The sequence below is a fragment of the Narcine bancroftii genome, chromosome 3, assembly GCF_036971445.1.
Source record: "Narcine bancroftii isolate sNarBan1 chromosome 3, sNarBan1.hap1, whole genome shotgun sequence".
Taxonomy (NCBI): Eukaryota; Metazoa; Chordata; class Chondrichthyes; order Torpediniformes; family Narcinidae; genus Narcine; species Narcine bancroftii.
In genome coordinates this window covers 241,430,260-241,444,801 of record NC_091471.1, presented here as the reverse complement: position 1 = coordinate 241,444,801, position 14,542 = coordinate 241,430,260, and the positions used below count along the sequence as shown (strand labels likewise).

At 44.7% G+C, this 14,542-nt stretch overlaps 1 protein-coding gene across 4 annotated transcripts in view; it reads right to left on the bottom strand.

Moving 5' to 3' along the window:
• The window catches only part of LOC138758412 (adhesion G protein-coupled receptor E1-like), a 76,379-nt gene that overhangs the window by 36,340 nt on the left and 25,497 nt on the right, over nucleotides 1-14,542 (bottom strand). For 3 of the 4 annotated variants that reach the window (XM_069927284.1, XM_069927285.1, XM_069927286.1), the window contains 6 exons: nucleotides 11,655-11,786; nucleotides 11,322-11,462; nucleotides 9,755-9,895; nucleotides 6,456-6,541; nucleotides 4,946-5,023; nucleotides 1,998-2,172 (listed from right to left, as the gene is read on the bottom strand). In XM_069927284.1, coding sequence (XP_069783385.1) covers nucleotides 1,998-2,172; nucleotides 4,946-5,023; nucleotides 6,456-6,541; nucleotides 9,755-9,895; nucleotides 11,322-11,462; nucleotides 11,655-11,786 — 753 coding nt within the window. The remainder of the gene's footprint in view (nucleotides 1-1,997; nucleotides 2,173-4,945; nucleotides 5,024-6,455; nucleotides 6,542-9,754; nucleotides 9,896-11,321; nucleotides 11,463-11,654; nucleotides 11,787-14,542) is intronic. The other variant, XM_069927287.1, reaches the window with a different exon arrangement.

Sequence of the window (14,542 nt, the reverse complement as noted above, 5' to 3'; positions counted from 1 at the left end):
ATCTACGGAAAATAGTGCCTATGGCAAGCACTGAAATTACACGCCTGTCCGAATGTCTGACACCCATCTTTTAAATAACTTTACCATAATATCAGCTCAAAAATAAAAGTAAAACTAGTCAATCTTTTAATTAACAAATTATGGCACCATGTGAAAATTATAACTGCACCTTCCTTTCTTTCACTGATGTACATTGGTCTATGATATGATTAAAGTCAATTTTTTCAGTGCAGATGACAAGAAACAATCCAGCTGGCAGTAATGTGTGTGAACCGTGGGCATGAGCATACAGTCAATTCTCAGGAGACCTTGGAACAGCATCCCTGTTCTTTCAGTCACGTCTTTTCAGTGTATGGAGCAGGAACCCTGACTGACAGAGGTCCCCTTTATCCAACTTCCCTCTGAGATTTGGCTCCTCACCATATCCCAGCCTCTCAAATGCAGTCTCAAAAAAAATCTCAGAAAATGCCTGCAAACTCAGCTGCATCCGTGGAGAGTTCGCGTCCTGGACCAGAAACATGAACGATTTCTCTTTTGCAAATGCTGACTGACCTGCAGAGTTTTTCTATCATTTCCCGTTTTCCACCCCCCACCCCCCCCAAAAGTTTACTGTATCTGAAGTTTTGTTGATTTCCAATATTAGGAAATATTGTGTTAAAATATTAAAAAATAGTTTGAAGAGGGCATGAAAAATATTATTGACGATCCCCGAGGATGATCCCCATGACGGGGGAATTCTAGGTCAAGAGGATAAAAGGGCTTCAATTTAAAAGGAGATGTGGAAAAATTTCTTTAGCCTGAGGGTCGTGAGTCTGTGGAACTTCTTGCCACGGATGGCTGAGGAAAGTGAGGTCATTGGGTGCATACAAGGCAGAGATTGACAGGTATTTTATTAATCAAGGGTAACAGAAAAAGCCAGGGAATGGGGCTGAGTGGGTGGATGGATCAGCTCATGATTAGAATGGTGGATCAGACTCGAGTGCCAATGGACCTACTTCTGCTCCTATATCTTGTGATCTATCGCCAGGAAAGAGATACAAGAGTACCAGGCTGAGAAACTGCTTCTTCCCACGGGCCATGAGGCTGATGAACTGTTCCAAACTCCTATTCTAGCACAAGCTAGAGTCCACGACTCTACTATTTCATTATCAATATTTTTTTTAATGTATGTCTATACATGGGCAGCACTGTTGGCAAAGCAGTTTGCGCAACGCCTTTACAGTGCAAATGATCGGGACTGGTTTGAATCCTGCGCTGTCTGTCAGGAGTTTGTACCTTCTCTTAGTGTCTGTGTGGGTTTTACCTGGGAGCTATGGTTTTCTCCCACCATTCGAAACATACTGGGGGTGTAGGTTAATCTGGTATAAATTGGGTGGCACAGACTGGTGAGCCGAGATAGTTTGTTACTGTCCTGTATGTCTAAATTTAAATTTATATGTACTGTACATGTTTCACTTGTCTGTAGGCGTGTTATGTCTGGTTGTGTTATGTCTGGTTGTGTGTTTGCATGTTCTTTTGGAGTGAGGACCAGAGAATGCTGTTTCATCGGTTGAACTTGTGCAATCAGACGATAAATATTATTGAACTTGAAAATGCATTTCAAGAGACAAAATCTTAATCATTTATTTCATCAGCTTGTTTTCAGCACCAATTGATGCACAGATATTCATGCTAAAGGAGATTATTATGAAAGTAAACACCACATCATTTTTTCTAAATTTAAAATCATTTTCACACAGTTTTCAGGAGATGAATTAAATTTAAATGTTGACCCACGAGTCTGCGCCGCCCAATTTACCCTCAATTAACCTACGACTCCCATATGTTTTGAATGGTGGGAGGAAACCAGCGCCCCTGGGGAAAACCCACGCAGATACAGGGAGAATGAATAAACTCCTTACAGATAGTGCCAGATTCGAATTCTAGTCCTGGACACTGGCACTTTAATGTCATTGCACTAACTGCTGCCCTAATTTTGTTACAGAAACAATACTTACCGAAAGATTCTGTTTTTACAGTCGCCACTCCCTCAGTGGATAACGTCAGTCCAATCACCATCGCCATGTTTTCCAAGAGGGTCATTACAGTTGATGCTACCTTCACCTTTTGGGTTGAGTTCAGATTATCCAGCCTCAAACTATTAAGAATGTTGTTTGCAAATACTGGAATTTCCTGTAGGTGAAAAGAACACGTCATATATTGAAAATGGAAACCTTGCAGATGCGAGAAATCTGCAAGAGAGCCACAAGAACACTTTTGGGTGTATTTTTGGATTTTGGGCTCCTGATCACAATAATGGTCGTAAAATTTTCATATCACATTCCTGTCTTTGAAGATATAACCCAATTTTTGTGATTTCTTATCATATTTTAAATCTACTTCAAGCCGACAAAACCATGAAGTGCACCATGACCATTTTCTGCTTTGGCACTCGGACGTCTTCCCTGCTGGTCTTGGTGCAGTCAGGGTCGAACATGGTGAAAGGTTTCACCAGGATGTGGAAAAGCAGAATCAGGGCAACTGGAATCCATCAGTGCTGACCAACTATTATTGGCCACTGACACAAGAGGCATCAGATGCCGAGTACAAATGAAAATCAGTGGCAAAACATTTTGAGGTCAGTTGAACTAACACAATTAAATGTGCTAAATTCAATGAAAGTTAGTGTTTTTCCAACTTCCTATGTGATTCAGCAAATCTGAAATCATCTTTGTGTTCAGCTTGAAGTTGTCTATCGTAACCCCAATTTTATTTCAGGAAGCAAACCTTTTGAAAAAATTTGTTGACCAGAGTTCTTTTCCTCCTCTCCACAGTTACTGCCTGACCTGCTGATTATTTCCAGCATTCTTTGTTTCCTCTTCCCCTAGTTTCATGCAAGGTTTGCCCACCCGAAGCATGACAGGCTGGCGTGAACCAGGCATTGGGAGTGGGATCCAAAGAGGGTGCCTACAGCAAGAAGTGCTTCTGGCACTGAAAGCTTCCTGATTGTGTCGGAGATCCAGAACTAGAGGGTCACCACTGGACTGGAGAGGAGACTGTGCAGCGACAGAGGTCAGGAAGCCAATTCGCGGACGGAAGGATCTCTCATGCTTTTATTGGTTGGGTCACCGGGCTATTGGCACTTCTACGTATTGCCTTTACAGCAAACAAAAGTTTCTGAATTTTGTGTACTGGGGACTCCTTCTTTAGCGAGTGAAACACAAAAGTTTGCAGAGACTACATTTGTTGTAAAAACACACAGAAATGCTGGAGGAACTCAGCCAGTCTCGCAGCATCCAGGGGATGTAAAGGTGTTCCAGGCCTGAGCACTTCTTCAAGGAAGAAGCAAGGAACAGGAAGATACAGAATAAAGAGACTGATACCAGCTGGAGGAGGAGACCAGACCAACTAAAGGTGTTAATTGGATATGATAAAAGGAGAATTGACAGATACTGCTTGACTGGCTCAGTTCTTCCAACATTTTCAGTGACCAGCATCCAAGTTTGTTTCAGCTTCTCTTTCATGAATGCCTCTCTTTCTGAAGTAATTGTTCATCTTTTTTTAATTTCATTGCTGTTTCAGCAATTGGTGAATCTCTCTCCACTCTCATTCCTTAATTCTCTCTTTCTCCAATTCCCTAAAACACACAGTAAATGTTGAAGGAACTCAGCCGGTCTCGCAGCATCCATAGAAGGTAAAATTATATGAAGGATATTTCAGGCCTGAGCCCTTCCTCAAGGAATAAGGAAAAAGGAAGGTGTCGGAATAAAGACAAGACTGGCTAGGGGAGGGAGGGCAACGGCAACAAAAGGTGTTAATTGGATAGAAGAGGAGAGGTTAGCTCTGTGGAAGGAGACAGAGGGTAAAGTGAGGGGGGGGGGGGGAGGAAGAGAGAGAGAGAGAGAGAGCGAGCCCAGATGTAAGATGAAGTGTTGTTCTTCCAATTTGTGGGTCGTCTCAGTCTGGCAGTGCATGAGACCATGGACAGACCCTCTTCTCTAATCCTCTTTCTCCTTTTATTCATTGATTTCCTCTCTTTCTCTGTCATCCCATGCTCCCACTTTCTCGTGCCACCCCCTCTCTCTTTTTCTCCATCACTTTTCCGCTCCATTCCTCATTCTGTCTGACTGCCCTAAGCAGTTACAGTGTCAGTAACTGCAAGGAGCTTTGTCTCGTGGATGTAAGTCACTCTTCTAGTGGGTTGAAATGTCATCCAGGTTCGGTGTCTACATTAGGACACCTGTAATTCCAGCGTAATAGACGGCTACAAGATTATGTGAGGCAGTAGATAGGGTGGACATCCAACATCTTTTCCCAGGACAGGGAGAGCAAACATGTATAAAATAAAGGGATGGAAATTTAGGGATAGCTTTTTACACACACAGAGAGTTGTGGGTGTCTGGAATGCCTTGCCAGGGGTGGTGGTGAAGGCTGAAACATTAAGAGCATTTAAGAGACTCTTGGACAGGCAGATGGACGGAAGAAAAATAGAGAGTTACATGTAGGGAGAGTTTAGTTTTTTTTAGGAATATATGGGTTGGCACAACATCAAGGGCTGAAGGGCCTTACTGTGCTGTAGTGTCTATGTTTAAGAAGCACTTGAATAGCTGTGGTTAACAGGGCTGCATTACCAGTGCTGGACAGCAGCTACCCCTCCATCATCAGACTTCTCAGTCAGGGTCTCATTGAAGGAGTCTTGTGAACTTTATTGAATTTTTTCCCCATTCTCTCTGTATTGCATAGTCAGTATGTTTACATTTCCTTATTTGTTTACATGTGTATGTTTATAGTTTTTTTTGCACTATTGTACCAATAAATGTTAATTCTGCCTCGCCCGCTGGGAAAAGAATCTCATATTGTACGTGATGTCTCTGACAATAAATCTTTTAAACCCCTCGACTCTCCCCTCCTCAGAAGCACACAACTCCTACCCAAAGATGAAACTATACAACCGATAAAAGCTTACCTTGGTGATGTTTCTCCCACTTGAGTTATGGCAGAGTTTACTCTGAAAGCAGTCAGCTGATTGCAATATGGAGCTTGACTGGACAAGAACAAGATATCAATTTAATATCACAAGATCACAAGATATAGGAGCAGAAGGAGGCCCATTGGCCCATCCAGTCTGCTCCACCATTCTAATTGTGAGCTGATCCAACCTCCCACTCAGACCCACTCGCCGGATTTCTCCCCGTAGCCCTCAATGCCCTGATTGTCAATTTCTGCCTTAAATACACCCAACGACCTCGCTTCCACAGCCGCCTATGGTAACAAGTTCTACGACCCTCTGACTAAAGAAAGTTTTCTTTATTTCTGTTTTAAGTTGATGCCTTTTATCCTGAAATTATGCCCTCTTGTCCTAGAATCTCCTACCATGGGAAACATCCTTGCCATATCTACTCTGTCAGGCCTTTCAGCATTTGAGATGCCTCTATGAGGTCTCCCCTCATCCCCTATACAACTGTTCCTTATATGCTAACTGGACAGTTAGTTACACAGTAGTAGTGAGCAACTGAAAATAATTCTTACCTAATCCTAACCCAAATGATGTAAGGAGAAAAAACAATTGGAGAACATGGGTTTAGGGTGAAAAGGGAAAAGTTTGGAGGGAACATTAGGGGGAACTACTTCATGCAGAGAGTGTTGGGAGCATGGAACAAGCACCAGCTGAAGTGGTAAATATGGGTTCAATTTTGATATTGAAGAAAAATTTGGGAGGGTTATGGTCCAGGTCAGTGGGACTAGGCGGGAAAATGGTTTGGCACAGATGAGAAGGGCGGAAGGGCCTGTTTCTGTGCTGTAGTGTTCTACAGTTCTATGAATCGACCTCTTAATGTCTGAAAATAGCTTCTGCTCCTCCCATTCCTCTCTCCTCTCCTCCTCCCCCCCCATCTTTATTTTCAGGTGTCCACCTGTTTTTCCACATTTTCTAGGAAGGGCTCAGCCCAAAATGATGACTGCCTTTTACTTCCTGTGGTTGCTGAAGTTTCTCCAGAAGGTAGCAGTGAGAAGAGGTTGTGACAAGGTGACAGGGGTCCTTTGTGATGTTGGCTGCTTTCTGGAGGCTGTGCCTCACAGAGGTGTCTTCAATGGTTGGGAAGTTCTGTACGGTGGGTGAAGAAAGCCACAAAGATGGAAGAGTGGGAGCAGAGTGCATTAAGGAGGGTGGGATCAATCTAGTGAAGACGGTTGCAGTGCCAGCAAATCCGGGTTTGAATCTGGTTCTGTTGGTGAAGAGTTTATACATTTTCCCCATGTCTATGAGGGATTACTCTGTGTATTCCTGTTTCCTTCCACACTCCAAAAGGAATGGGAGTTGGGCGGCACAGGCTTGTGGGCCGGAAGGGCCTGTCACCGTGCCGTATGCCCAAATTTAAATTTAAAAAAATTTAAGAATACATTGCAATAGATCCACATGAAAAGGAGATGTACCCTGGAGAAACAGGGTGGGTGAAAGTCAGACATAGTTCACGTACCTGGTTTGAATTCCATGAATATATTGAATTGCAGGGCATTGTTGTGAAATTCTTTTCAACCGTATTAGCACAATCAAGTGGATTAACTGGTGGAAAAATTACATAAAGGAAATCTAAGTGTCCAGCTGTAAACTCCAACAGTCACTCCACAACAACTCACCCTCACAACGTCGAGCTTTGGACCCAACACTAGATCCCTGCCTCACAGAAGAGATTGGGAATATTTGTAACAGTGATCAAACCCAAATACTCTCCTCTAATGCAGCTCCATACTCTGCACTGGCCCCAGTCCCATCTCCACCCTCTTCCAATTCCTCTATTGCCCCACCACCACCACCACCCCCCCCCACAACCCCGCTCGTCTATTTAACAGTGAATGAAAGCCAAAAGTCAGCAGAAAATCTGAACCAGAAGCAAAATATGCCAGAAACACTCAGAAGGTCAGGCAGGATCCGTGGAGAGGGATAAATAAATCCTGGAGGAACTCAGCAGGTCTTGCAGTGACCATGGGAGATGAAGATATATTGCCAACGTTTTGGGCCTGAGCCCTTCTTCAAGGTGTGAGCAAAAAGCAGGCAGCCATCTGAATTAAAAGAAATGGTAGGGGGAGGAATGCAGACAAAAGGTGATAATTGGAAATGGAGGGGAGGCCAGGAAAGAGGAAAGGCGAGAATTGATAGGGGGAATTGAGTGGGTTGGCTCTGTGGATGCAGAATTGAGGTAAAGGAGACAGAGGGAGAAAGGGGAGAGCACAAGCTAGAGAAAAGAAGACATGGGGAGGCTAATGGAATCTGGAGAAGTCACTGTTATTGCTATCCATTTGGAGGGTGCCCAGACAATTTGCAAATGGTCCAGTCTGGCTGTGCATGGGACCACGAACTTACATTTTGGCAAGGGAATGGGACGGGGAATTGAACTGAGTGGCCACTGGGAGATCCACGCTATTGCAGCAGACAGAGCTGAGGTGCTCCACAAAGTGATCTCCCAGTTTGCGCCCAGTATCTCCAATGTAGAAGAGACCACAACGGGAGCACCGGATGGCCCCCCACTGTAGATTCACAGGTGAAATGTTGCTTCACTACGAAGGACTGTTTGGGGCCCTGAAAGGTGGTGAGGGATGCAAGTGGAGGTTCACCTGCAGTCACAGGGTTTGGTGCCAAGGGGGTGGGGGTGATTGGTGGGAAGGAAGGAGTAGACAAGTGAGAAACAGAGTTAAAACCCTTCATTGATATTTGAAACACTCTTGTTTCTTTCCGCAGGTTCTGCCTGTTTCCAGCAGTTACTCTTTGTATTCCTCTCAAAGAACTCTTTCTGTTTTTACCTTTACAGTTCTGGTGAGTTTCTGGTGGCTTCAACTGAAATAAGCAAAGAATAAGCAGGAAATCACAGAATAGAGACAGCGCTGGCTGGGGGAGGAATCCAGACCAACAAAAAGTTGGATACAATAAGGGAGAGGTGAGAATCGATTTTGTCTGTGTGAAAGGAGACAGAAGGGGTTTTTAAATCTCCTGCTCGTTTAAAAAAAAAGCAAATTTCCCTTTTATGCTGATGACCAAAAATGTGGTCGCAATATGCTTTGATGCAGGGGCAAATCCATGAGCTGCTCACAAAGCTGAGGGAGACAGGGTGAGAAGTGCAGTAGCGTTGCCCTCCTCCATGACATCAAACATATGCACCAGAAAGGAAAAGTGGCCAAAACTGAAAATGGCGACCGAAAGCGCTCTAGGGTTGTGGGCTGATGGCATTCAGCAGCATTCCTTCTACGGAGGAGGTGAGGCGATTTCACTCCACCTCTGACATCACCCTCCGCTACGGAGGGAACAAAGAGCGAGTTGGACCAGTCAATCCTCCTCTGGACCTTTTATGAAGGTAAATGAAGCAATTTAAGGCAAAGGATATCTATGTTTACATTCGCTTCCCTCCCCCACCCACCCCACCCCCCCCACCCCCACTATTTAAGGAGGGAAAAGGAAGAGGGGGAGAGAGAAATCAGAGTTATCCTTCTCTTAGGCTGGTTGCCAACCAAGCCTAACGAGCCCAGCCTATCCATCCAGTTATACTGCCATGTTTTTACAGTCCCTGCCAATCTTATTTTAACCTTCCAGAATCTCCCAGCGGAATATTAGTTTACCCCGCCCGTTCAGATGTGAGCCATCCTTTTTTCACAGGTCACCTCCGCCCCAGAAGAGAATTTCGTAACATGTTCGTGGCAATAAATTCTGATTCTACTCTCTGCTACGTTTCTCGTGTCAATAATATTCCAATCTCCCAAGATCCTCCAAGGTAGGGACTCTCAGCAATTTAAATTTTTTCACACTCTCCAACTCTGATTTTCCTCAATGATCACTGGATTGTACATCTCTGGTTTTCCCTTCCTGGTCAACAATCAGCTCCTTGGTTCTGGTGACATTGAGTGCAAGGTTGTTGTTGGTGCACTATTTCACCGTTTTCAATCTCCATCCTGTATGCTAAATCTTCGCCCCTTTATATACAACCCGTTTTCCAATGGCAGTGTTCCCTGTAGGTGTTCTCGATAGTGCATAGAGTTTTGCCTGTGATGTCCTGGACTGTGTCCACTACCTTTACACTCAGCCCGAGTTGGCCTGATTTACCTGCATGTCTTTTGCATTGAAATAAATGCAGTTTCAACCATGGTTCTTTCCCCTCACTTTGCTGTTCTTCTGCTTATCCTTTCCACGACATTTGCCCTCTTGGTCTAGTATTAGCCCCCAACTTCTCATCTGAACTCCAACTTACTGTTATTCTTATTTCAACCTTCCAGAGAGGCACTCCCTAAATCTCCCGGCCAGAATATTAGTTCCCCTGCTGGTTCGGATGTGAGCCATCCCTTTTTCACAGGTCACTTCTGCCCCAGAAGAGATCCCAATGATTCAAGAGCCCCCTGATCCAGCTCAATTTATCTGGCCTATCTTTCTATTCCTAACCTCACCAGCTTGTAGGGTGTAATCCAAGGCAACCTCCAGATACCCACTTTGTAAGTCTCCTTCCACACTCTCCAAATTCATTCCTCAGAACCACATCCCTTCCGACATTGATGCATCTATGGTTATATGGTTATTTGGAATTACATTAAAGAGCACAAAAGAAATAAAGAATCCACATAAAATGAACCCACTCTACCCTGCTCATGAATTTACAGTGGGATTTGCTCAGGAGACATCCGTTGTGAAGAATTCCAGGAATCTGCAAGATAATCTTTGTGAGATAATCTTTGTGGGTTGACGGCCCCAACACTGCCTTGAGATTATTCAGTTTCAATGATGAGAAAAAGTCCTTACGCTGACAAACTTTCCCCGAGGAGAGGGCGGCAGTGTCAGGTGTGGCCTGAAACCCCGTGATGCAGTTGCACTGGTAGGAACCCAGTGTGTTTTTGCAAGTTGTGTGACGGCCACAGAGCGAGGATTCACATTCGTCAACGTCTGTGCAAACACAAAAAATGCTTCACAATTGTAAACATTATTAACTGCTAAATGTGCAGAATCAGGTGAGAGTACGTTGATACAACAGTGACTGAACAACCAGAATAGTATCTACAAACTAGAATTCGAAGCCCACCACAGTTGATAGGATTTAGAAATCAATGAATTATTTAGCAGCTGTGCTTAAAACAATGAACAACTTGCCATGTGTGCTGACTGGCTGCATCACTGTCTGGTACTGGGACGCCTGAGTGTAAAGGTAGTGGACACAGTCTAGGACATCACAGGCAAAACTCTATGCACTATCGAGAACGCCTACAGGGAACACTGCCATTGGAAAGTGGGTTGTAAATAAAGGGGCGAAGATTTAGCATACAGGATGGAGCTTGAAAACGGTGGAATGGTGCACCAAAAACAACTTCCACTCAATGTCACCAGAACCAAGGAGCTGATTGTTGACCAGGAAGGGAAAACCAGAGATGTACAATCCAGTGATCATTGAGGAAAATCAGAGTTGGAGAGTGTGAAAAAAATGTAACTTGCTGAGAGTCCCTATCTTAGAGGATCTTTCCTGAACCCAACACACTAATGGCATCATGAAGAAAGCATGTCAGAGCCTCTACTTCTTCGGGAGTTTGTGTGGATTTGGGTTGACATTGGGTGCCTTGGCGCATTTCTACAGATGTGTGGTGGAAAGCGTGCTGACTGGCGGCGTCACAGTCTGGTATGGGAGCACCAGTACCCCTGACTGTAAAGCCCTGCAGTAGGTAATGGACAAAGTCCAGGACATCACAGCAAAACCCTCCCCACTATTGAATATATCTACAAGGAATGCTGCTGTTGGCAAGCAGCAGGTATCATCAAGGATTCACACCCCCCAGCACATGCTCTTTTTTCGCTGCTGCCATCAGGAAAGAGGTGTAGGGGCCACAAGCCTCGCACCATCAGGTTTTGGAACAGCTGCTCCCCCTCTACCATCAGACTCCTCAACAATATACTCAATCAGGGACTCATTTATGGACTCTTACTTTTGCACCAGGACATAGGTCCGCATTCAGAGCATCGGTGCTCAGATTGGGTGGTGGCAAGGAGAGAGTTTGTGTCTGGATTGGTTGAGGCCAAAAATAGTGGTGGGGGTCAAATATTACATGGGATTGACCAGGGTATATACAGTACATTTCTTTCTTTGTTTTCATGTGTACATTGTGCATGGTTTTGTTTTGCACCACCAATAAGTGGTTATTCTGCATCACCCGCAGGAAAAGTATCTCAGGGTTGTATGTGATGTCATGGATGAACTCTGACAATAAATCTTAGATCTGACTATATCTGAAAACTCAAGCGTAGCAGGGAAGGAAATGTGGTATCCCTGCCTGTTTTATTGTACTGGATAGTCTCACTATTATGGAGCTCTTAAAGTTCTTACCTTGACAGACTTTCTCCATGGAGAGGTTGTCGGTGGTGGGTGTTGGTTTAAAACCTGGGATGCAGTTACAATGGTATGAACCCAGTGTGTTGCTGCAAATTGTGTGGTGGCCACAGGGCAAGGATTCACATTCATCAATGTCTGTGCAAAAACAGAAAATCTTTAAGGACAGCTTCTTCCGCATTGTCATCAGATTCATGAATAATCACTTAGACATGTTACATTCAATAAAAGTTAATTTGATGTTTCTCCAACTTCCGAAGTGACGCAGAAATCTGAAATTATCTTTTGTGTTCAGCTTGAAGTTGACTATCATTTGTTCAAGGACCTTACCTTCACAGATACTATTTTTGTCGCTTAGAGTCTGGTGCTTATAGCCTGTGCTGCAGACGCAATGGAAGGAACCTTCGGTGTTCTGACAAGTTGCTTCCTGGGCGCACGGAAAGGTATCACATTCATTAATATCTATGTAAACAGGAGAAATCCTTTACAAACGTAAACACCTGGCAGTGTTCCTGACCATAGTGGCTAATCCCTGAATCTTGAGTCCGTGTCCCCTAATCTAGTCTTCCCCACTAATGGAAATTACTTGCCTACCTCCATCTTATCTATGCCTTTCATAATTTTATATGTTTATTAATAAGACTGTGACATGATCAAATAACTACAAGCAGACACAAAGTGAGTGATTAAAGGCCTTAATATCCAGAAATATTAATCTTCTTCAGCATGATGCTGAACCAAGCCATGAAAGACCTCAACAGTGAAGAGGCTGTTTACATCCGGTACCGCACGGATGGCAGTCTCTTCAATCTGAGGCGACTGCAAGCTCACACCAAGACACAAGAGAAACTTGTCCGTGAACTACTCTTTGTAGACGATGCCACTTTAGTTGCCCATTCAGAGCCAGCTCTTCAGCGCTTGACGTCCTGCTTTGCAGAAACTGCCAAAATGTTTGGCCTGGAAGTCAGCCTGAAGAAAACTGAGGTACTCCATCAGCCAGCTCCCCACCATGACTACCAGCCCCCCCACATCTCCATCGGGCACACAAAACTCAAAACGGTCAACCAGTTTACCTTTCTCGGCTGCACCATTTCATCAGATGCAAGGATCGACAATGAGATAGACAACAGACTCGCCAAAGCAAATAGCGCCTTTGGAAGACTACACAAAAGAGTCTGGAAAAACAACCAACTGAAAAACCTCACAAAGATAAGCGTATCCAGAGCCGTTGTCATACCCACACTCCTGTTCGGCTCTGAATCATGGGTCCTCTACCGGCATCACCTACGGCTCCTAGAACGCTTCCACCAGCGTTGTCTCCGCTCCATCCTCAACATCCATTGGAGCGCTTTCATCCCTAACGTCGAAGTACTCGAGATGGCAGAGGTCGACAGCATCGAGTCCACGCTGCTGAAGATCCAGCTGCGCTGGGTGGGTCACGTCTCCAGAATGGAGGACCATCGCCTTCCCAAGATCGTGTTATATGGCGAGCTCTCCACTGGCCACCATGACAGAGGTGCACCAAAGAAAAGGTACAAGGACTGCCTAAAGAAATCTCTTGGTGCCTGCCACATTGACCACCGCCAGTGGGCTGATAACGCCTCAAACCGTGCATCTTGGCGCCTCACAGTTTGGCGGGCAGCAACCTCCTTTGAAGAAGACCGCAGAGCCCACCTCACTGACAAAAGGCAAAGGAGGAAAAACCCAACACCCAACCCCAACCAACCAATTTTCCCCTGCAGCCGCTGCAACCGTGTCTGCCTGTCCCGCATTGGACTTGTCAGCCACAAACGAGCCTGCAGCTGACGTGGACTTTTACCCCCTCCATAAATCTTCGTCCGCGAAGCCAAGCCAAAGAAGACCTGTGCAATCGGATGATAAATAAACCTGAACTTGAGATTCCAGTCAGGCTCTAGATCACCAGGGAACTCCCAGATACCAGGGAGCAAGGACCCAGAGTTTTAGAACATGATGGAGTTGGCGTCCAGTGTTCAAGGCTAGCCAGGAGTGGGACCGAGAGCTCCAAGACATCAGGGATTTATGATCCAGGGTTTCATGACACCAAGAATCATGCAAAGTTCTGCAAGATCAGAAAATTTGAAAGTATTTCTGGAATAACAGAGACGGGAATATCAAAGACTTGCAGCCACCGTGGCTCCAAAATATCAGCAAATTGGGGTCCAGAGATCCTGAACATTGGAGGACGGCATGGATAGCATAGAGGTTAGCACAATGCTAATACAATGCCCTTGACCTGGGTTTGAATCTGCAAGGAGTACAGTTCTCCCTATGACTGGGTATGTTTTTGAAGGGTGGGGTGAATCCTATGGGGTCTGTAGGTTAATTGGGGTATTGTTACTGTACTGAATCTCTAAAATTAAAATTAATAAGGGATTGAGATTTCTTGAACATCAGATCCAGTGTGGCAGTTCAGCAGATACTGAGATGTTGAATATGAGGGGCTCAGAATCTGGAGGTATATTATGAAGGACTAGATATTAATATTCCTTATTGAACTTCTGAGATTTGCTGCCTAGACTCTGTGGGGTAGCCCTGCATGGTGGCAACTTCTGGGTTATCAAATGGGCACCCTCCTTCCTTCCTCAATGATTTGCTGATAGACTCATGATAGACATCCCTCCCCCAATCACATTCTCAGCTCTTTGCTCTTCTGTCCTCCCAACCATATCCATCAATGACTCGCCTTTACTTCTTCGCCCCACCCAGACCTGCCCCTCCATTTTATTCTGCGCCTGCCTGCTTTTTGCTCATACCTTGATGAAGGGCTCAGGCCTGAAATGTTGGTTATGTATCTTTGCTGCACAAAGAACGCTGCATGACCTGCTGAGTTTATCCGGCATTTTTGTGTTTTATACTCAATCCCCCGTTCAATGAAGGTAGGAAACCCAAATTCTAGTTCCTGCCATCACATCCCTCTATGCAAAGCAGGAGACCAGATTTCAGATTTATTGTCAACATTCGAGGGCATAAAGCCATAACCTGATTTCAGATTTCAAATTTATTGCTAGAGCACATACATGATATCACGTATAATCCTGAGATTCCTTTATCCTGGGGCCCAGGCAGAATTACCACTTATTGGTAGTGCGTAGAAGAATGTACACATGTAAACAAATAAAGTAAACTAACTGTGCAATAGAGAAAATTTTAAAAATCAATAAAGTGCAAGAGTTCTTAAATGAGTTTGTCGTTGACGA